Consider the following 22,620-nt stretch of genomic DNA (forward strand, 5'->3'; position numbering starts at 1 on the left):
CAAGACTGTGTGCCGCTCTTCAGCAAAAGAAAACCGCACGCACTAAATAAAGCAGGATTAACTATAAAGCAGTAACTACAAGCAACAGTGATGCAACATTTTTCAAAGGTTAAGTACTACAACCAGTGCGCTCTAAAATAGAGACTAATTACTTTGTGTCTGAAGCATTTAAGGGGATTTGTGACAACGAAAACTGCACGTGGGCAGATAAGGCAATTTATTGACAGCCAAGAGAAAATACAGGTTGTCAGAACACGCTCCCTTCGGCAAACAAGGTCACGTAAGAGAGATGGATTTAAGATGACATCTCCGGATGATGATATGAATCTCTCGGATCAGCTGTGCCTCCTTATCATTTCCACCAAAGGATTACATGTAATAAATATCCCGTCAATACCATCTGGTTCAAAGTGGGAAATTTGACAAGCTGCCAAGGATCAGCCGGCATCAAACGCCATACCAGATGAGCAATTTAACATGATTTGAATGATGTACAAGACATAGATTTTCATTAATGATCTGACCAAAAATATCTACAAAAGGAGCAAAAAAATAATAATTTTAATTCAGTTATTCTGCTCTTCTAAGCATTGTTATCAATCGATTAGCAAAATCACTGCAACACATTACAAATTATTTTTACTCTTGGATCCCAATAACTTAATTCAAAATTCGAAACTGCTTCATTACATTTATAAAGATCCCCCCCCCCCCTGCACCACTACAGCAATGCCGAGTCTAGTTTGCGTTACCTTGACAACCGAGGGCAGCGCTGGAGCGTTGCGACTCGGCAAGTAGCTACTTATTCTCAAGCAGCGAGAGTCCAAAGAGAAGGGCCCTAATGAGAGGAATTTCACTCCTGGACGCAGCACTCCATCACCAAACCGCCAAATGACGCACTCAATTAGTGGCGCGTCCGTGCATGAGGAGCATGCAGCGGAGCAGACCCGTGGCCAAACGCAAATGATGGCCCAAGGATGTCCGCTTTGACAAACATTTGAGGATGCTTTGTTGGCCCTCCAAGGCTGTGCTAAGATGGAAGGGCTTTTTTTAAATTGCTCAATTGCTTACAGTGAAAACTTGCCAATGGGGGCTCGGATTACCCTCTGAACAACATGTTCAGTAAAAGGTCACGGAGAGAGGCAATGCATATCAAGGCCTGTCCAAAAGTCTTCTGGAAACAGCAGAGATAAACAAAAAAAAATGTGGGAGGGTAAAGAAACGACAGTGTCTCGGGAGCGTGGGCCGGATATAGTTGCACTTTTTAAAAAGGTGCTTGAGGTGGGAGTAGAAACACGATCAAAACAACTAAAAGATAAAAAAACACTATGCAGACTGTGCTCGGGAAGAGGGGGGGAAAAAACAAACGTTTGAAAACTTCTAAAAATTAAGCATGCACGCAGACAAAAAGGCATTCGAGTGCAACGAGTTCTTGTAATAAATAAATAAATAAAAGGATCACTGTCTGAGCGTATCAAACGGATCATTTCCAGTATCTGGTAGAATGGCAAATTGGTATGCAGTGAGCAGAAGCCACTCCTTTGTTGTTTAATTGGGCTAGTTAGCCGGAGCTAACCCTGCCACACTCAGAAGACTGCAGCGGGGGACCATTAATCCCTTGTAACTCCCAGTGGTCCTCTTCATTACGCTTTCACCATTTCCACATCAATCTGTCTCGATCGCTATTAGTAACATGTATTGCATGAGCCATCGTGAAAATATTCAAATTGATATATCGGTTTAATATATGCATATCTATACCTTTTTTTTTTGCCCCTGCCTCTTCAATCTTAACCATATACGCAAGGCCCAATCCCAAAGCACTTTAGCGCTAATGAAGACAGGACTACCATTGTGTCATCTTCTTCCCTGGTCAAATCCGGTGGCATAAAACAGAGATGAGCACCGGCTGAGGGCCGGGATCTAAGGGCTGGGCTCATCATGACCATGTGCAAGACTTCTCTGTCATGCCATATTTTCACAAAATGGTCCAAGTGGTTTGCAATCGAACTGGCTGACTTGTCCACTTAGGCAGGTGTGTCGACTTTTTATGTCACTCTATGTGCAACTGCTGAACGATGACTCATATCTGTATTCAGAGTTAGGTTAGGTTGCTCTCTGATTTAATGAGGTATTCTTGTTTTTTTGAGTGAGCGGGGGGGTTTGTGAACAAGTCTTTGGTTCACAAATATCAGATGAAGAGTTTCCATTTCATCTTAGTTTCGACAACAAATATACCAGGTTGGTTTGCTATATGAAGGCCAGTAATTAAACACAAATCGCATCAACGCCATCTTCACTAATGGAAACAAAGCTGATTTTAACACCTCTGAAAATACAACTTCAATAGGCTCTGATTTAAATTCTTTATTATTTATATGTTTTCATGATCAAGGCTGCCAAGCTTCTATTAGGACTGCTGAAGGTGAGATGGTCTAATCTCACAAGCAAAGCAAATATTAATTTAGCATGGTCTGGTAGACTTTGAGGTAGTTCCAAATCAAGCAATATTATGGAGGCTCACCGTGTCCCATCAGCTTTCCAGCTGACTTTGTAGGGGTGCTGCTCCAGGAAACAAAGGTTTTGTCGATCCATTGATACAGGCTGAGCACCAGGAAAACCAGACCTGAGAAACAGCAAAAGGAACATATCGTGTTGATTCAATTCTTGACATGTCTCAATTTATATCGATGTTATAACATATAAATATGTGTTATTGTACACTTGCTACATTCTGAAGTTAACTAGGTGGACAAACGCAGGTGAACGAGGAAATTACCATTACTGCGGTACATTCGTATTGATATCTATAGCAACATCCATACAGGTAGAACAACTTTCGAGAGAGCAGAAAATGGGAGATAATGTTGACTGTTCTCCCTCGTCAAGACAGCGCTGAATCTGAGCCATTTCGATAAAAAGCTGCAGCTGCATTTTCCTCATCCGAAAAAATCTATTCCTGACTCTCTCGCCTGTTTCAAAGAGTCGGGATCATAACACTACGGTGACTGAAGAGAAATGAGCCTCTCACAATACGCCCACATATGCAAACGCATGCACACTCCTTTTCCCAGAGGGGAAGGATTAGCAGAAAACAAGGTAGCGTACTTACTTGTTCCACTCGGCCATCTCCTGACACATTCTTTGGACCTCGCCGAGTTTGGGCTGCGTGGTGACCTGTGTGACACCTTTCACTGTGACACCTTCGAGGAATACTGCCCCCTGGGAGGCACAATGAAAGACACCTGCTTTGGAAGTCAGAAAAACAACACTTCCTCCTACACCATATAGGCGAGACACTTTTTCACGCAGCTGAAACGCTTGCAAAACAGTGGTTCTTAGCGGAGTTACCGAGCAACTGGTAAACATCATTAATCCAGCTATTTTTTGATTTGACCTCTCCATATCACTCCATCGCTCCATGAATTATGTATTCATTCAACTTAATAAGCCTGCTCCTCTGCATCAAGATCCTCCCTTTCCATTACCTGAAGAAAATCGGTATGCTTGTTTCAGAATATTAATCGAGTGTAGCGCGCGGTTCACAGGCCTTCCTCACAGCATAAAGGGATGCGGGTTCAAATCTCGATACAGTCGTTTCGATGTCGAGTTTCTACAGTATACTAAAAAAAAAAAAAAAACATCATCTTAATAGAATAATCTGAATTTATATTAATGTTGGAGGTAAGTGCAAATCAATTTAGGATTTAGCAAACCTGACAGAAATTGAGCTGGCCAATTTTGCGTTTTTAAAAATCGTGCCTGAAAGACGTGCAAAAATGAATACAATTCTGTCACTTCAAACTGAAATTTTGTGCGGTGGTGTTTTGCCAAATGCTTCATGGTGAAAACCAGATCCACCTAAAGAGCAGCATTCTCCTCCACATGCCGACGCCATTTGCCAACGGGGCATGCAACCTGTTGGAGTGATGGAGCGTGTAATTTAGCACCCGTTATTTGGGATCTTTGTAAAGGATCGTCATCTTAGTAGCCGCACACGTCTGCCCATATCATGCAATCTTTTTTCCACAAACACACAATTTAGCACCCACTAAATGTTGTTTACGTTGATACTAGTGCAGTGTGTTATACCGGAGACAAATTCCTTGTGTGTTCTACATACTAGGCCAATAAAGATGATTCTGATTCTGATTCTGATTCTACTTTGGATCTTTGTGATCCAATTGGCCACCAAGCAGCGTGAGTAACCTTGAGAGGGCCACTCAACCACAACCAAGAGATTTCAGTCCTTAACGATGCTGGAGTAATGCAGCGGTGCGAGCCGCAGCTCTGCCTGCCAACTTGGTCCCTCCACAACGCGATGCTGTAGATGTAGATGCTGACACAGGCTCTCGGTGCACTTAAGGATTTACCCTTTGCTTTTGTGGATGATTTTCTATTCAAGCGATTGTCTTGCTTGAAGTCTTTTAATTGTGTTATTTTTACTACTTACACTGGTAACTACTCCATCTCAGAAGTGCAAGTGAGGGAATCAGGTTAATGTTGATGGAGGAATTGAATCAATGCTGTATGCAACTTGAGATGATTCGCCGCTTCCTTTTTTCAGGATTAAAAGCAGACAAGGCTATTGTAAAATGCGTTGAGGCAACACTGCCAAAGAGCATCCATCGACTGGAACGCGGCTTCCGTTTATAAGTGCGCACAAGTCCTACCAATTTGAGCTTCTCTTTCTTTCGCTTGCCAAGCGTTGACCCGGACGAGCTGGGCCCGGACTCCTGGTTAACTGCGTTGCCATCATCATCCACTTCTCCGCCGTCATCCTCAAAGCACCACTCTGGCAGCGTGGGGGCGGCGGGCGCATCCTCCTCATCCCCATAGCGACGGAAAAGCTCTTTGAGGTAGTCGCCCTTGTAGATCCCGGGGGCCCGGGCTTGGGCAAAAGCTGCTACGGCTGCTTCCACGCTGATAAGAGTTAAACACGGGCAGGATTAGAAGTTGCACACTGACCAGATGCTGTACAATCACAAGTGCTGTATCGAATACTTTTGCTTCACAAATTTATTATTCAGTCTTGATGTATAGATGTAACAACCTCTGTGGTTTGCTCTGGAGCACTTTATTATGCTGAGCAAGTAGGTGGTACCTTACAATCTATAAGAATACAGGGTTCATGATGAATGGCTCACAATCAGCGGCTTGCGTTGCGGCATCGAGCCAGCCACACACACACAGATGAACCACACTAAATATCAGCCATACCAGATTCAGGCTTCGCAATCACAGGCGTTTCCTGCTAAGCACAAACTGCTGTTCCTGCAGTTGACTGCTCCCCAGTCTAATGTGGCCCCCCCAACTTGTGCTCTCCGCCAAACCCCTGTGAACTTGAAACGTTGCCTTACCAGGTGCAAAACCAATCCGGTCCAAGGCTGTTATGCTTGGAGGCATGTCTTGCAACAGTCGCTAATCACTTTTGAAGCAAGGAACCACCAATGCCTCCCATCCCGTCCAGTGAGGCATGACTACCAAGTAAAATTTCCTTTGTGAGCAGGTGAATTTCCGGTCAAAACAACTGCCAAGAGCGAATATGACCTTCCTCGACCAGACTGGTGACTGGAAAATATGCGTCGACCTGGACTACAAATTTGATTTTCCACTAGAGATCGAAATAAATATTCTCTTGCCTGACCTCATTCTGTGGCCAACTGCTCAGAACCATTTGAGCATCCTAGAACAGCCAGTACCACAGCAAACTGCTACTGAAGAAGCATATGAGCGGAAGCGCCCTTGGTGCACTTAAAATGCAGCTCAGGCAGACCAAAGCAGCCACAACCAATGGACTCCAAAGAACAGGCCGTTCAACAAACAGCAAAGTCACATTTAAATGTTGCGCCACGATGCAACTACTGAGGACTTTAACTGGCCCGGGAGATAACTGGTGAGGGTGAAAAACAGCGTACCCTCGAGGCCAGCGAAGACATCGTGGGCCTTAATCATGGAAAACATTGAGGATGAAGAGTGCCCATGAGATGAACCTGGTGGAATTTTTTACCCCTCTCCTGTTCAAAATTTCAACCAGGTCCTCTAAGCTTTAATGCAATTATGCGTTTACTTCTGCATTAGAGTTCATAATAGACTATGCCGCAGGATTCATCTGTCTAATATAAAAGGCAAACACAATTTATTGCATTGTTTTTGCAACATTTCTAATACTGCATATGTCTATGTAGCCAAAGGTTCATAGAGGCCATCACAAAGACAAATTAAAATAATAATAATAAAAATGTTTCAATAAAAGTTTATGATCAGTTAATTTCATGGATGATTTAGTCATTACGACTATTTATAAATATTTAGAGATTACATAAAGGGGAGGGGGGAATCAGCATGCAGGGATTTCATTTGATAGCCGCATTATCTTGCTCCACACAGGATGAGCTTAATGCTTTGGGAATATTCATTACACAGGAAGTAGTGGGTGGTGGGAGGGTTTAATCAGCCTACATGTCTACAGCAGCTTCCAGGCATTCATGTCCTCCCAGACGAACTGCCCCACCTCTGTCTAAAGATCCCTGGACTCGCATCCCACCCACCGCAATCAGTCACTGTAATGCATGAACCATATCTGGCATGAGAGCAATAAACTCTGCTAACTGGTCAGCTTTGCTCTGCCTGTGTTGATTGATAGTGACGTCTTTGTCTCGTCTGACACACGGTAACAATCGAGAGAACTGGATTACCGGTTGATGAAAGGAATTGCAAAGCACCTTATGGTTGAGCTTGTCACAGAAGACCTTGTGCAACAAGATTGTGGGTGGATCCAGTTACTAACAATCTTCTTGTAACGACAGTGAATCCGCGTTGATCAGACCCACTCACAATAGATGCATATCTATGATATGGCTTAAAAAGATGGCTTAAAAATCTGGCGCAAAGGATGACCTGCGATATTGCAGGGGAACACTGCATTAGCAGTCCAAATGTGGTGAGCGAGCCTTACCTCCAGTCCATCTTCTCCACCAGGTAAGCACATATCAAAAAGCCTGTCCGATTGAACCCGTGCGTGCAGTGAACACCTGTGGAACACCAGGGAAACAGCAAAATAATAAAACAGGAATTGATTAATTAACAATAATGCTACTCAGTAATAAAGTCACGTCTATAGTAAATGAGAAGTGATTTCTAGCTATATTAAAATTGAATTACCCTCTTTAATTGAGAGTACCCAACAGGGCCATCTTTATTTGTGTAACTGCCCTGACACTCCCTGTGCACAGTAAGTTTGATTGACAGCTTCACACTTTTGTTCAAGCTTATCTAGTGTGGTTGAATGAACTGGTGTTCCAAAGAGGAGAAAGAGAGCCCCCCATTGGCTGAAGGTAAAACTCTCACAGCACTGATGATCATGTCAGCTCCATGCTTTGGATTATCCATCCTACAGGTCGTCTATGGCACGATGTGGAACCATTTGGCTCATAATACCTCACCTGAACTGTGCTATTGGGAATCCGTTGCATCGATTCGTCACAAGGTGTACCTTTCCTTCACTGGTAAGAATATTTGTGGTAGTCATACCATGTTATTCTGCAATTGCTTTGTTGTTGTCAGTTTTTTTTCAACCTGTTTTTTTTTCTTCTCTGTCACTCCCCACACAAACCTTGTTCTGTCAGGCTGTATTTTCAAAATCACAATACAAACCCCAGAGAGAGTATTTCAAACTCCGCTGCTGCAGAGAAAAAAAAATTGAGAGATTGCCTCCTCACCTATTAGGTCTGTAGAATTTTTCTCCATGAAGTGTTCACAGAGTCGGATGAACATAGAAGTCGTCTCCTTAGAGGGACATTCTCCGTGACTGGGGGGAAAGATTATGATGCTGCAGAATTAATAATCTGCCACCAGAGCTGGACTGTTTCTATCTGATCCTGGACTGTTCATTACCCAATTCCTGAGCGCTAATAGACAAACAGCAATTCAAACAAACGTCATGATCTTCACATACCCTTTACACTGTAGCTTAACATATTTGATCCCTTCCTTTTCTATGTCGTTGCGGTCGTAAAAGCGAGTCGTGTTTGTCAAATCCACAAGTAAACCCATTTTCACCTAAGGAGTGACAACAACAAAAATGTTAAATGATGCTTTGTTGTGAATACGACAGACAAACTGTGGTGATTCAAAGGTTCCTTACATTTAAACTCTTCAAGTAGTTAGACAGCATGTTTGGGTAAAATCGGTTCTCCTCTGCAACTTGGTCATCATATCTGGGGCCCAGCATAGTTTTCATAGGCAGGAATTTACCTAGCAAATAGAAAAGAGCAAGTGGGTGGACAACTGGTTAGCACATCTGCCTCCCAGGCCCTCCTGGCAACCAGTCCAGGGCACCATCACACCTGCAATTCATATGAAGACCAGGCCATCTCGACAGAAATTTTATGTAAGCAAACACAGAAAACATTATTGTTCAAATATTGTAGAAGCATATTGTGGAACCTTACGCTGTACTCATCGTATGGATCTTAAGGGACAGCATTTGATATTGTGAAGAGTGTGGGACAGTTCCTGTACAGTTTAAAGGTTTGGCTGATTAATTCTATTCCTATTACTTCACATGGCTTCTACTAAACTATACTGCTTCCAATTTGATTTTTGTTATTGTGTTTTTGCACCAAGTATTTTGAACACGAACTCCCTCTAATGCACACTGTGCGCATGCGTAGACTCGGTTTGTTTTGACACGTGATAGATTAACAACCCTGCAACCTCATAGCAACTACACTTTTGAAAACCATTAATAAAACGGTGAAACACAAACGACAACGTTATGAACTTAAGTTGAATAAATAAGCATCGTTTGGACGATTTGCCACACAGCAATTCTTCAAAACTCCCATTTTTACAAACGCAACACTACTGGCTAATGTTAGCATATTGTGATGCTAACATTCAATGACAGGGGACAGCAAGTGCAGTTGGAACAATTTTATTATAATATTTTTATAATGGATGAAAATGTAATCGTATTGTTCTGAGACGGAAAACACGTGTATAATCTTGCGAATAGCAGATTATAACAGAAATTAATAATGCTACATGACGACTTAGCTAAATATAATGTCATGCAAATGACGCTAATAAGTGCAATTGGAAATCGACTGTCTCACCCGCCACTGGTTGTCCTCTCCTGGGACAATTCCGCCATCGGGGAGGAGGTCCCGTGTGTGACATGGTTAGCTCCCGACCGTAGGTGTAACGGACAAGCTGGTCTCTCAGGCTACACGATGATCCAACGCGTCTGCAAGTTGATATCACCCTAATCCCAGGGTTGTGGCTCACCCAAACACCGCGGATTCAAAGGCCTCTTCTTCTTTGCAGCCAGTTGAGCTCATTTAGGAATATCGTTCAAAATTACAAACACAGGGCATTTAGTTTTACGTTGCACCAGTTTGTCTTAGGTCTTAATTGGTATCAATTTGGCAAACATAGCGTCCGCACGACTATAAGCATGGTAGCTGGATCAGCTAAATAAACAAGCTCGGTTTCTCATTCACGCTCCATCAGGGTGCCCGTGTTGCGTTCCCGTGTCACTCGGAAGTTGAACTCTCCCAATTTTTTGATCATCTCATCTTGTCTAAGATAATATCAGCTCGGTATTTATTTGGATGAGCGTCCGTTTCTCTTTATTGCCTTTACAGTTAGGCGTAACTATTTTTATTTCTATGAAAATATGTTTTTGTGGGGCAATAAAAATAGTCATCATGGATGAAGAAGTATTGGCAGTTTTCTGATATTATTTTCGGAACTATTTGGCAAATTAGGTTAAAAATGTTAAAGCACATTACTGAAAACAAATGTTTACATCACCGAGCGACTTTCGAGGAAAACAATCAAGGCGTCATCGTGTCTTGAATTTTTTTACATCCTCTGTGATGCTGCCCCTTGCTTGTAAACCTTCTGAACGATATAACGTGCCTTAGCTCCTGCACCGACTTTCTCAATATTTATACAGGAACTCCAACAACTGCAGATGTAACAAAGCTCTGTACATAAAATTGAACATGAAACATGGACTACAACCAAAATATTTGTAATGTTGCAATAATAATCATCATCATATAAAATATATTCTCATTAATTATGCAAGGAGCGCCCTGGCATTAAAAACAATGAGGTCCCGTTTTGTTCACCCATCTTGTTGCACATTCTACGCCAGGGATCACCAACTCCGGTCTTCGAGAGTCCGTATTCTGCAGACCTGATTCGAACGATCAGGACAGTTGTCGGGCTTTTGCAACTCGCTGGTGAGTTGACAAACGCTGTGGCAATAAAGCGTTTGACAACAATGGGCGTGTCTACTGCAATAGTTTTTGACCTTCCTGACGCGCCATACTTGCTTCCCTTTCCGGGTGTTTGTTTTCATCCAGAGAGACGCGGAAGTGCACCCTGTCAAGGGGAGGCGTTTTTCCCTGCTTAATTGTACAATATTTTTTTTATACATACATATATTTGCGGACTCTTGAGCGATACTTTGGAGGAGGGGAATGCAGCACTTTAAACTCAGTCGAGATAAACTGTACAGCACCAGGTGCTGCGGATGTTGCCATGTCCGGACAGGGACGATCATCCTCGGAACATGGTACATGGTACGTTATAAAATCGATTTGGATTGGTTGAAAACTAATGCTAGAAACGATTTGTGTCATATGTGTTGGCATTGTAACAGATTTTAAGTGAAAATACGTCGATCCTTGATCTGTTGTTGCTCCGACAATGGCCTTGAATTCCAAACGGTGGATGACTGTCATGTTAGCACCAAATGCTAACCTTAGCCAGCTCGTTTCCCAATATAAACGTACGCTTTAGTTGTTTATTTTTTTTATTCACACAGTGAAAAAAATGAAAACATGATCCACAAACGTATTGACAAGAACAACTCCATAGCCATCGCAGATGGGTAACGTCTGATTTCGAGACAAATGATATGTAGGTCGGTTAGCGACACAGCCAGCGAGCTGAACAAACCGTTTTGATATCACAGTTACTGTACCGAAAATGTAGCAAACACATAGCTAGAGCAATAGAACAACAAAGACAGAAAAGTGATACATATTGACAGAAAGATCAACATTGTATGTCAGGGAGGAGCTACGATTAGCCTGGGTTGTTAGTGGAATCATTGTTACATTTGAATGAATTAGTCTGTCATTTATTTTTTTAAGGATGGAAGGTGAGTATTTTACATTAAAAAAATACTCACCTCATTGTGAAAGGAAAATGTGCGCAGGTTGACTAGGTTCCTTAAAAAATGCATTATCAATGCTGGTTTGTATTTCTCCCCCACAGGTAATCAATTTGTTGATGGGAATCCTGCTAACAGTTGCAGCGACCCATCCAGAAAGCATTCCCTCTGTCAACTTACAGTATGCAGTTATTGACCATTACTTAACATCCGACAGGATGTCAGGTATGTTAAATTATGCTAAGTGGAGTCTTCATTGGGTATGCAATAGGTTAAGATTTTATTGGGAAGACAGCATTTACCACAGGTGTCTCTAGTACCAGTAATCTTTCTTAGTCAGTGATGTCTAGTGACAAACAGAATAATTAAGTGCATCCACTTTTTGTGATTTTTTTTAATGTATACTATGTGCCAATGCTCATTGAAAGTTGGTAAACACTATTAAACATGAACCAAAATAGTCTTTCTCTTCTATTTAACCAGGTAATGCCGGTGCCGGATTGGCCATCTCTCTATTCATGGTCACTATCAGTGCTATGTTGCTGTATGGTGCCATTACTGTAAGTCCACATTTATTTAGCCTGCCTGAAAACTTTTGCAAGAACAATGTTTTTTTTTCCTTCTCCATTTATTATATCTGGCTTTCCACAAGAATGTCTCCATCCACATTGCTGTTAATTAAGGCCTGTTTGTTTTTGTTGGGTGGTTTTTTTTGCCTCTAGCATCGCAGTGGTCTGCTCATCCCGTTCTTCTGCTACCAGATGTTCGACTTTGCTTTAAGCTGCCTCGTGGCCTGCAGCTCTCTCACCTATCTGCCTAGGATACAGGAGTACCTGGACCAGCTGGTTAGTCCACAAGCTGATGGCTGGGACTCAGCACATTGACTTTGTTGCCATTGCTTGATTAACGACACACCGTTGAGAGGCCATTTTTGAATAAAAACGAGGTTCTTAGTTTGCTTGAGTTCCTGGTACTCATCTATATTTCAGTTGATAAACAATGACATGATTGCTTAACACAAATGAATCAACTGGTCCACTTTTGTCCTTTAAGTGGAAATACAATACAATACAATACAATACATGCTGATTTATATAGCGCTTTCACAACAGCGGCAGCTGTAACAAAGCGCTTTACAAAACAGTTAACATAAAGTAAAATAATAAACACAACACATAACATAAAACACGGACAGTCGTGCAGTCCTAACCACTTTTCCGTCACACGCTTTGTTGTTGAAATAGGACTAGTATAAGTGTGGACCTTTTAACCGGATTGATTTTCCAACTCTCTTTCCTCAGCCGGATTTCCCGTACAAGGATAACCTCCTGTCTCTAGACCCACGGTTCCTGTTTTTCTTCGTGCTAGTCCTATTTACCTTCCTCATTGTCCTCAAGGTAAAACTGCCTCCACCCTTCCATCCATTTATTATAGCTGTTATCATAACTTAAGCCTTATTGGGACGGGCATTTAGTTGGATGATCGAAGTTTTATGTATTGGATTTTTTTATTTTATTTTTTTTGCAGGCATATTTGATGAACTGTGTGTGGAACTGCTACAAGTACATCAACAACAGGAACAAACCGGATGTCTCTGTCTTCCTCTCCTTTGAGAATCAGCCCCAGGTTTGTTTGCATGCTTAGAAAGACAAATACTAATTTGACCTTTCTCATAACCACTTCAAAATATAAAAGCATTTTTGTTAACGGCTCTTAGTAGATAAGTGCAGTCATGAAGTGCACATTATAAAGCCTGTTTTATGTGTCATACACGGCAGGCACCAGCAGGGGTCATGCCAACCACACTCATGCACTCCGACTGTATTCGAGAGCATCCTAAGTGTGAAAATGTGCGAGTAATATTCACTCGCTTTTTCTAGGAAGCCTGTCATGATTGTAAAAAAAACAAATACAGCACTGGTAGTTTAGTTGTTCTTTTGCCCAGTTGTACATGATGCTACCTTTTGTGCAGATGGCTCAGGTTAGATTTAAAAAAATGGGTAGGTAGGTAGCGTCCGCGTCAAAGTGACTTGCTTTGTCAACCCCTGATGAGACAAGCCAAAAGTCTCAACATACATACAATGGATAACATAAGTCAACACACCCTTGTTGCACACAAATGTTTGAGTTACTGTACAACGATCGTTTTCGGTCAGGTATTGGGTGGACAAACAAACAAGCCAAAAGAAGTAGACCTTGACTTTTACACCAGTGATTTTAGTAGCCAGCAAATGGAATAACTGACTTTGGCTTTGTCCACACCTGTAATTGCCTTTCTTCTTCCCCGTCTCACGCAGTCGGATCTGCCCACCTACGAGATGGCAGTAAACATGCCTGACAAGGACCCTCCCCCGCCGTACATGCCGTCTTAAGGACCAGCCCACTGTGGACAACACACGCAGCCAAATGCATTTCTACATTCCCTCACTAACCCTCTCCGCCTCTTATCTACTGTATATATTTTGTGCAAAGATGACAGAGAAAATCCAGATGAACGGAACGATGCCAGCCTTTTTATTTTCATTTAGTGTTTCAATCAAATGCAGTCAACAATCCAGCATCATCCTCATGTAGACTGACAATCCACTTAATTGTAGCTCCTTAATTGTTGATCTTTTTAAGAGGTAAGAACAATTGTATCTCAATTTTGAGAAGCGCGCCACAGCACTATTTTTTGATGTTATTTTTTTTAGCTTTGCTGTGGTTCACCACTACCACCACCAGCTCAGATGTTTACATCGCACTCTGCTGCCAGCTAGTTTTCCAGCAGCGTACAAGGAGGGAGGGAGAAAAAAAGCTGCTTTGCCACCAGCTTGACATCAACTCATCTGTCATGAAACATTTGTTGTTGTTGCATGCCCTTCCATTACTTAACCATGCTTCTTTTGTTCCATTTCATTATACCCGCTTTAATATAACTGACTTCAATAAAGACTTGAGACCATCTGTCGTTATTTAATTTTCTATTTTATTTGTCTGGGTCTCTGCCGATTCAGGGGAATCTAATAGATGCCTGAGTCATGAGTTCCTTGCCCCTTGCTTACAAGCTGCATTCTAAAGCAGGCCACTCCCCAAATAGATGCTAAACTGAATAGACGCTTGCTAGTCAGCCACAAGCATGCAGTATACATAATACAGCACAACGTACACGCAAGTGTTGAGTTTGATAATTGTATGAACTTGCCGTTACCCTCCTTCCCAGAATATGTAGCTCACATATTTTCGACCACCATGCGTGCCATCCTTCACAGAGGCCAGGAGGTCATGTGAGCCAGCCCCCAACTGAAATGTATTTGTGACGCGTTGGCTGCGGGCCTCCTCATATGAGGAGCTTCGGGACCCTGTCGGGAGAGGAGACCGCCAGTGTCAGTTGCGAAGGGGGGGGGATGCGGATGATGGTGATGATGAAGTGCTGGCTGTGGGGTCTCGTGTGCGGCACCCCCTTAATGCTGGGCGACGTGCTGGCCACCTACCGGCTCAACGCGCAGAGCTTTGCACAGAGCAGAAACAACGGACGACCACCCACAAGGACACTCAACCCAGAAAGTATGTTCAACTCTCCCTTTAAAGAAATTGATACAAGATGCAATTATTTTATGCTACAGCATTTTTCAGGATAGAGGAAGTACTGCATTATTTACTCACAATTTTTTATATGAATTATTATCAATGAGCATATGCGCTAAGCTGCTAAATTTAATGAGCGCCAATATACTGATGTAGAACGGCACTGTGTCATGCAGGTTTGGAAGTTTTTACTTCAAGCCACAAGCTTTATCGAATCGTGTGCAGCATATTTTCCTGGAAGATTACATTCTGGAGCAGTTATAATTGATTGTCAAATAGAACATAGTGTGCCAAGTAATGTCATCTTCTAAACAAAAACAAAAAATAAGGTATTGTGCAAGGCGTGAAATCTTACTTTCTGTCGCTGACCAATGAAAAGTGTCCAATCCTACCATTTTTGCTAGAAGTAAATGCTATTTATTGGTCTGCGATGTTGTGCGACTATCAATGTAAAGTCTTGACTTGTCGCAGACAACTCAACTACACACGTTCCTATTTCCGCTGATCTTTCTGCTGAAAAGAAAGTGGTTGCTACCTCCTCCAAGGATCTTTGTTCATTAGCTGGATTACTGAAAAACACCTTTGTGGAGAGATGTGCATCTTGACCTCAATGTAGTGGCCCGACTCCTCTACCGAGGAGTGATTAATTAAGATGAAGTAATCCTGCTATCGCACTAACACAGACAAAAAAACAAAACGTTGACTTCTTCTTCACTTTTGTTAGTTTGGCGCCAAAAGTCTTAGGCCACCATTATAAGCAAAGTAATAATGAACACTCGGGTATCATTATGATTGAAAAGACGATTAAAACAATGCTTTTGGTGGACTAAAGTTTTTGCACTGTGCTGTTTACATGACTGAAAATTACAAAAGCCTCATTTCCACCATCCAACACAGGTCAGTTCAATTTTTATATGTTGCACATTAATCCAGGTTTCCCTTCAAACGTCACCAGGAAGTATAAATCCTACTGTGAAAGAGCAAGACATATTTTATCCATACCAACTCCCTTTTTAGGGGTATCGTTCCACTTTGCAGTATGCCCAACAGTAGAAATGATGAGATTTGTCATTATTTCCATCGTAAAAGGCCCCCAAATCAAAATGAAATCGATCTGAGGCAAACTGACCTGTTCCATTCAGTGGAAATGCGGCTTTGGTGTACACTTACACGATCTTCCTTTTGACCTACTAATGATCTCCTCTTTGGTGGCCCCGTAGTTCACAGAGGTGACTACACGAATAGAGGAGGGTATCACTACCACTACCAGCCACCAAGGATCCTCCCACCGGTAGTGTATCGACTTTTTCCTTATCGATCTCCTCCAGTGACTTACCACAGACCCTCAGTCCCTATGTGGCCCTATCAGCACACATTCAAAGGGCAAGTGGTTCCACAGGTGCCCCATATTTACAAAGGTATTGCCCCACCTCTAGTGCACCACCCCCAGCATTACGCCATAGGCCATTATTACCCAAAAGGCCCGTGTCCGACAAAACCTAACCCCACAGCGGCAACTAGACCTGCGGCGTACCTCCCAATTGTCCCTCCCACTCAACGCCGAACCGCGGCGCCGACTCTGCCACCAACATCAACCACAAGCGCCACGCCACCAGTGACAACCACTCTGGCACCAGTCGAGTCCACCACTCCACAGCCGGTCAGTACCCAAAGCGGCTTCACCACCACCATCAGTCCCGTGATGACAGGTAGACTATTACTAGTGACCAGACGTTTGAATGGTATTCTATGTGTCTGTATAAATGACTGGGAGGAAAAAGAATTCCAAGTCTACCTTAACGGGTGACATCTTTGTGTTTTTTTTTCTTGTCTGGTATCCTTTTCATTCAGGATGAAAGGATATAGACCAATGTGAAACGAATGAATGCAGGCCCCTAGTCTCATTTGACAATCTTCTGGAGACGATGCACAAAGGCAAAATGTTCTCTGTGCATGTCAAACAGGACGAAAAGTCAGTTGTGTTAGTCATGGCTGAACGTGTCGGTCTTTGCCTCAACCCACAATGGTTCTGTCTGTGCTAAGAACTGGCACGTAGTAATACTGAGATAGCCTTAATGCTGCCGTGTTGATCACCAGAGTCACCAGAGTCTCAGTGCACACGCCGCCTCTTGGACCTGGTCTTCATCATTGACAGCTCGCGTAGCATCCGCATCAGCGATTTTGAGAAGGTCAAGACGTTCCTGGCGCTCGTGGTCGACACTCTGGCGGTTGGCTCGGACGCCACCAGAGTGGCCGTGGTCAACTACGCCAGCACGGTCAAGATCGAGTTCCTGCTCAAAGACCACTTCAACAAGCCCGACATGAAGAAAGCTATCTCCCGCATCGAGCCGCTGGCCGCGGGCACCATGACGGGTATGGCCATCAAGACGGCTGTGAACGAAGCCTTCACCGAGGAGTCCGGAGCCCGGCCTCACTCTCGGAACATTGCCAAAGTGGCCATCATCGTGACAGATGGGAGGCCTCAGGACCACGTGGAGCAGATCTCCGCCGCGGCTCGCGCCGACGGCATCGAGATCTACGCTGTCGGGGTGGACCGTGCGGACATGGCGTCTCTGAAGCGGATGGCCAGCTTGCCTGTGGAGGACCACGTCTTCTATGTGGAGACCTACGGTGTTATTGAGAAGCTCACCTCCAAGTTTCGGGAGACCTTGTGTGGTAGGACGACAATGGCCCGCGAGACCTTCCTGTACCATTTAACCTTGGTTCTAGTCGCACGACCGGAGGCACCTACAGTCTAACGGGGGTGTTCCGTGCTTCGGATCATTTTAGAATAATTTTTAAGGAAAAGAAAATTCGGAACCCCGACATGGACTGCAGATGTCAGCACTAGAACCTGATTAAATCTGACTGTAATAACCTTTCCACTATTTTACGCTTTTATACTACAACATCCTAGTGTATTGCATGCTGGCAAATGAATCCACCCTTTAACCTCCCGGCCTAGGTCCGGACCCCTGCGCCACTGGAAATGACTGCGAGCACATTTGTGTCAACAACATTGACTCTTATTACTGCAAGTGCCGCACCGGTTATATCCTGAATGCCGACCGGAAAACATGTTCCCAGAAACGTAAGTGCAAGGGAACATTAACCTGACCTCGCTAATATCATTCATGTGTCCGTTGAATATGACTCCACGTGCATGAACTAACACAGTGACAGGTTGTCTTTACTGTGATGAAGAGGTGAAGGTACAGGTGGCGGTGGATCCTTGCAAGTGTGAAGCCACACTGGCTTTCCAGAAGAAGACGCAGGTGGTCTTGCAGCAGCTTACTACCACGCATATCCTTCATGTTTTAAATAGCACATACTGCACTGAGCAAGCCTACTCAACTCAATTTTACTCTATTGGCAAAGAGTATACCGGTAAACGTACTTGCAGATATCCCCCTCCTTAACTTTCGAGGCCACTTGCCGATTTCGCCCAGAGAATTGGGCGCCTTGAGGAAGCACTGGGCCGCGTGTGATGCTCAACATAGGCGTGAGTGTTGACGCTCGGCTGACGCGACCGTGCAATCAAAACACCATCCCGGCGACCACACAGCGCGACCCTTTTCATTTATTTGCACAGGCTGCCCAGTGGGTGTCGGAGACATGGACTGCTGCAACGCGCACATGTGCTATTCCATTGTTGCTGGATGGATGTCAAGCTTGCAATAGACTGTCAAGGGCGCACAGAAAAACTGATCGCATCTAAAGTGACGTCTAGTCTCTTCAACAACTGCGTCCGTCATTCATCTAGACTGAAACACCAAAGACAAGTCAAATCTGGAATATATTTTGTGACCTCAACTGCATACGAGTGCATATTTTGTATACATTTTTGTGGGGTTTTTTTCTGATTTCGTTTGAAATATCATGAAAATGTAGTACATTGTGTTGTATAAATTTGCATTGAAACTACATAACTTTTAATGCGAACATTATTTTTTTAAATATACAGTATATTAGAGCTGATCAATCGATATCATGAGTTTGAATAAAAAAACGATGAGCTCACCATATTTATATTGTCTTTTTAAATCATGAAAATAATGTACATTAAACTAATATGTTAAGGGAAAATTGATATTTATTTGAACTTCAGATATGCCGCTGCTCAAGAGAAGAGGCCCATGCATTATGTCATAGAATTGGAAACACTAATAGTTACCGTACAGTAGCATACATTTTTGTCATAATTTGATAAACTCATCTGATAAGACCCAAAGTATATTTACTGCTTTGGATGTTACTGCAAGCAATATTCAGGGGTCAAAGGTGACCCCTGGGACAGGTTGGCTTGTTTGCCAGACAGCGAGTCAGACACAGAGTGTCTTCTGTGTGCACCCTCGTGAGTCAACATTTACCTCCAGTTGACTCGCGTCTCCTCTTTTACTAGACAGCTGCTTTATGTTTGTTTGCAACCTTGCCGGGTTAGCACACACACACGGAAGGCGAAGCCGACGCTGCCGTGTCAGTGGGAGGAAGAAGACGGATGTAACTGACACATTACTGTGAGGTGGAAAAAACGCGTAAAGATTCCAGCCGACGTATTCCGTTAAGCTCAAAGCTTATGAAGGAAGGAGTAGACTAAGATACAAAAAAAAATTAAAATAAAATACATTTGGGTTTTTAGAATCCGGAAGCAGAATCAATAATGTAATCAAAATTGATACATTTTCATCAATACATCCCTAAAATCATGCACATAGAGAAATTCATGCTATCCTTAGTTTCATACTATTTATGCATAAAGTAAACTCCAGTCTCCGTCACGGGGAATGCCGTTGGAAGACTGACTGAAGGTGGGTGATGGATGGTTGTTCAGGTGTGCACTTGGACTTGAACACTTTGTGTCAAGTCTCTCAGCCGATAAACCGCATACCGCAGCACAGAGAGACATTGAATACATTGTCAATTCCTGAGCGGCACGCCGGACGTTTACTTCAAGTTCACATGGAGGTTTTTATGTCTTTCAAGTAAACCCTTTGCTTAAATCGAAGTTGAGCCAGAACAAAACAGGTCATTGTAATGGTGATGATTGAAAGGAAAAGCAATTCCATCCATCCATCCATTCAATTATTATATGAGGGAAAACACAGATAAACTACAAACTCTGAGCAAAGAGTAGCAGGGTTTATTCCACTTTGAATTAGTTTGAATACATTTTGAATGGTATTTTGGTGCAAACACGAATTACGGCAAAATCAAATACAGTAGTTCCTCTTTCATTGTATGGGCTCCAAATGTTGCTATTGCAACTAAGCAAGGATTAACAAAAAATAATAATGATAAAATACTACTTTATGAATATGTGGATCCACCTACATGCATGCGTTTAGCACATTATTGCCCTTTTCACATAAAAATAAACATGGAAAACCTTCCAGGACAGAGTTAAACGTGGCTATTTGGGTTTGACACAGTGTGGGGATAAATGAGGCACAAAAAGGGCACGCATGCATGACCTCTGCATGGTTGAGGTACCACTTTCCTCCTGACAGTGTCCTTCACTATGAAAATTGTTGGAGAATGTCTCACAACTGCAATAAAAACCAAACTAAACTTGAATAGTTCTTTGTCTAGATGTCCCTGAATGATTCACTGGCAACCAGTCTAGAGTGTGGTCTGCATTTTGGACAAAGTGAGCTGGGGTGGGCTCCTACTCGCCTGCAACCCAAATGGTCCCCAGTTTCAGCTGTCAGAAAATGGATATTTAGAAACTAAACTGAACAAGTTTACTGACCGTGCAGCGGGTCACTTGCGTGACGTCCATGCAGGGAGTGTGGATTCAGTTTCCACTCAGTGATGGTGTGAAAGTGAGTCAGGTGGGATAAGCTCCAGCTTCCTGCAACAGAATCAAGCATCAAGCAGGAAAGACAATGGATACAACGACATGGGGGGACGGGGGTTGGGGGGGGGGTACATAAGCATCAAAAGCTGTGACATTTACACGCGCAGTAAACAAATATCGCTTAATAGTCAGCACAGTGTGTGAAGAGATGTTTTTCCGTAATCGTAACAAGTAACCGCGCCCACTACAAAAGGAACTGAACCCTATTGGTGAACGTCACTTCTGGTCGTAATGGAGGCCGAGTGTGTACAAATATTTCAAAATGCTAACATGGAATTTGAAAAAAAGAATTTCAAAACAGCTGAAGAGCTTTACAACAAATTCATTTCATCCTGCGCACATTACAGGTTGTTGTTTGTTATCTTATAAGGCTTGTTACGGTTTGTGGCACTTTGCAATCAAGAGTAAGACGCTGTCACCTTGTTTTTACAGGGAGGGTGAAGGCTCTCGTTTGGCGACTGCTTACAACAACCGCGGCCAAATAAAATACTTTCGGGTGGAGTTTGACGAAGCTGTCGAGGATTACTCCTCGGCAATAAAGGCTGACGGCAAGTTTGCAGTAGCGTTCTACAACAGAGGATTAATTCATTATAGACTGGGTAAGGACAGACACCTCAGTCCAAAATTACTTCCGGCTTCCGGCCTTCAAAATAAATTATCCTTAAAGCTATTTGTTGTACGAGGCAAACTCAAATGATATTTCAAAACTGTCTCCTTGATAACATTGTCCGAACGTCATAAATGCCCCTCTCCTTTTTAATGAAACACCCTGTATTCTACTGTTGTTAAAAATGCAGTTCGATTAAACTAACCTCAACCTATCTACGAAAGATTCTATTTATTGATATGTTTATGTCTTGAGGCTGAAGAATATTTGCGTGAATTATAATACTGCATAAAAATGAAATATAGGTTTACATTTTTAAACTACTTGCATATGACTCCAACACTGTTGACTTCTCGAGGACACTAGATGGTGGTGTGCATTTATAAATCCAAAGCCCATGTGGGAAACTGCAAATGCTGACTCAACAAGCCACTTTGACACCTTTGAAAACCATCACCTTCCTCTACTCTTAATATCTTACAGGTTTTTTTGAGGATGCCGTTAGGGATTTCCAAAAAGCTTTAAACCTCAATGAAGCCTTTGCGGATGCCAAAGTTGGTCTTCAACGGACTCTGCTGGACCAACAGGACAAGATGAACAGAGGCTATTGATGTCTGTGAACATTTGTGTCCAACCTCTGTTGAACTCATCAACGTAGTATTGAATTGTCAGTTGTTTTGCCTCAATAAACCCATTTCTATAGTTCACAATGGTTGCACATTTTTGAAACATTAACCATCATACTGTATGAAATAAATTTCTATGCAGTTTAATCGTGTGGATCACAATGATTTTGTCTCAACACACATGCCACATAAACAAGTGTTTGAATAAGCCTATTCTATATTTTAACGAAACACTGATTCAATAGTTTATTATCATCCAAGGAATAATGGATTATATTTTGAACCCCGGGATGGGTTTAATTTAAAACTTGACTTGTGAGGCAGATGTGCTACTTATGGTGCAATGTTAAATAATGGTCTTGAATGAAAAAAATTGTGTGTTGAATTTATTAAATTTGATTTCATCAAGTCACTGCACAAAATGAAATCATCTCGATCCAAGTATCTTTTTTTAGTAGCTGTATAGTCAACCTAAAAATGACCTAGAACCAGATTATTTTACGATGTGCAACCACTTGACGAAATTGAGTAAATTCAACAAAAACCTTTTCAGGATACCAGATAGTTGAGTTGGTAACTACTAAAAGCACCTTGCATTATTTGTCTTCTTAATGTGCTGTGCTCTTTGGATGAGTGAGTAGCAGAACGCGAATGAGAAACATTTCCTGCATTTTTTACTCTATGTAATTTAATGTACCGGTAAATATATAGATTAGCTTTTGTGTGGGTGAGCGTTGGTGTGGCGGCGACTTGATTACTGATGCAGAGC

At 42.6% G+C, this 22,620-nt stretch overlaps 4 protein-coding genes and 1 long non-coding RNA gene across 6 annotated transcripts in view; 3 read left to right on the top strand and 2 right to left on the bottom strand.

Annotated features, from left to right (window-relative positions):
* rngtt (RNA guanylyltransferase and 5'-phosphatase) overlaps positions 1-10,206 on the bottom strand; it is a 35,993-nt gene extending 25,787 nt beyond the window's left edge. Inside the window, exons 1-8 of one of the 2 annotated variants that reach the window (XM_052052539.1) lie at positions 9,120-10,206; positions 8,147-8,256; positions 7,958-8,061; positions 7,722-7,810; positions 6,959-7,034; positions 4,674-4,923; positions 3,113-3,222; positions 2,525-2,626 (exon numbers count right to left, since the gene is read on the bottom strand). In XM_052052539.1, the coding sequence (XP_051908499.1) occupies positions 2,525-2,626; positions 3,113-3,222; positions 4,674-4,923; positions 6,959-7,034; positions 7,722-7,810; positions 7,958-8,061; positions 8,147-8,256; positions 9,120-9,183 (905 nt within the window). In that variant the 5' untranslated portion in view covers positions 9,184-10,206. Of the gene's footprint in view, positions 1-2,524; positions 2,627-3,112; positions 3,223-4,673; positions 4,924-6,958; positions 7,035-7,721; positions 7,811-7,957; positions 8,062-8,146; positions 8,257-8,348; positions 9,078-9,119 lie in introns of those variants that run through there. The other variant, XM_052052540.1, reaches the window with a different exon arrangement.
* A 136-nt stretch (positions 10,207-10,342) lies between these two features.
* laptm4a (lysosomal protein transmembrane 4 alpha) lies at positions 10,343-14,140 on the top strand. Its single transcript, XM_052052583.1, has 7 exons — positions 10,343-10,598; positions 11,299-11,419; positions 11,678-11,754; positions 11,917-12,039; positions 12,496-12,591; positions 12,722-12,820; positions 13,492-14,140. Exons 1-7 carry the CDS (start codon positions 10,497-10,499, stop codon positions 13,564-13,566), a joined length of 693 nt encoding a protein of 230 aa, XP_051908543.1. The 5' UTR covers positions 10,343-10,496; the 3' UTR covers positions 13,567-14,140.
* Positions 14,141-16,240: 2,100 nt separating this feature from the next.
* Positions 16,241-18,519, top strand: matn3a (matrilin 3a). Its single transcript, XM_052052579.1, has 4 exons — positions 16,241-16,470; positions 16,859-17,437; positions 17,727-17,852; positions 17,966-18,519. Exons 1-4 carry the CDS (start codon positions 16,464-16,466, stop codon positions 18,178-18,180), a joined length of 927 nt encoding a protein of 308 aa, XP_051908539.1. The 5' UTR covers positions 16,241-16,463; the 3' UTR covers positions 18,181-18,519.
* Positions 18,520-19,881: 1,362 nt separating this feature from the next.
* Positions 19,882-21,187, bottom strand: LOC127592122 (uncharacterized). The gene is made up of 2 exons (XR_007960059.1): positions 21,038-21,187; positions 19,882-20,612 (listed from the first exon to the last, which is right to left on the bottom strand). It is a non-coding gene; the product is annotated as an uncharacterized LOC127592122 (long non-coding RNA).
* ttc32 (tetratricopeptide repeat domain 32) lies at positions 20,798-21,998 on the top strand. The gene is made up of 3 exons (XM_052052595.1): positions 20,798-20,965; positions 21,051-21,217; positions 21,709-21,998. Exons 1-3 carry the CDS (start codon positions 20,850-20,852, stop codon positions 21,834-21,836), a joined length of 411 nt encoding a protein of 136 aa, XP_051908555.1. The 5' UTR covers positions 20,798-20,849; the 3' UTR covers positions 21,837-21,998.
* Positions 21,999-22,620: the final 622 nt, after the last annotated feature.

Source organism: Hippocampus zosterae, chromosome 19 (assembly GCF_025434085.1).
Source record: "Hippocampus zosterae strain Florida chromosome 19, ASM2543408v3, whole genome shotgun sequence".
In the NCBI taxonomy this organism is placed as follows: domain Eukaryota; kingdom Metazoa; phylum Chordata; class Actinopteri; order Syngnathiformes; family Syngnathidae; genus Hippocampus; species Hippocampus zosterae.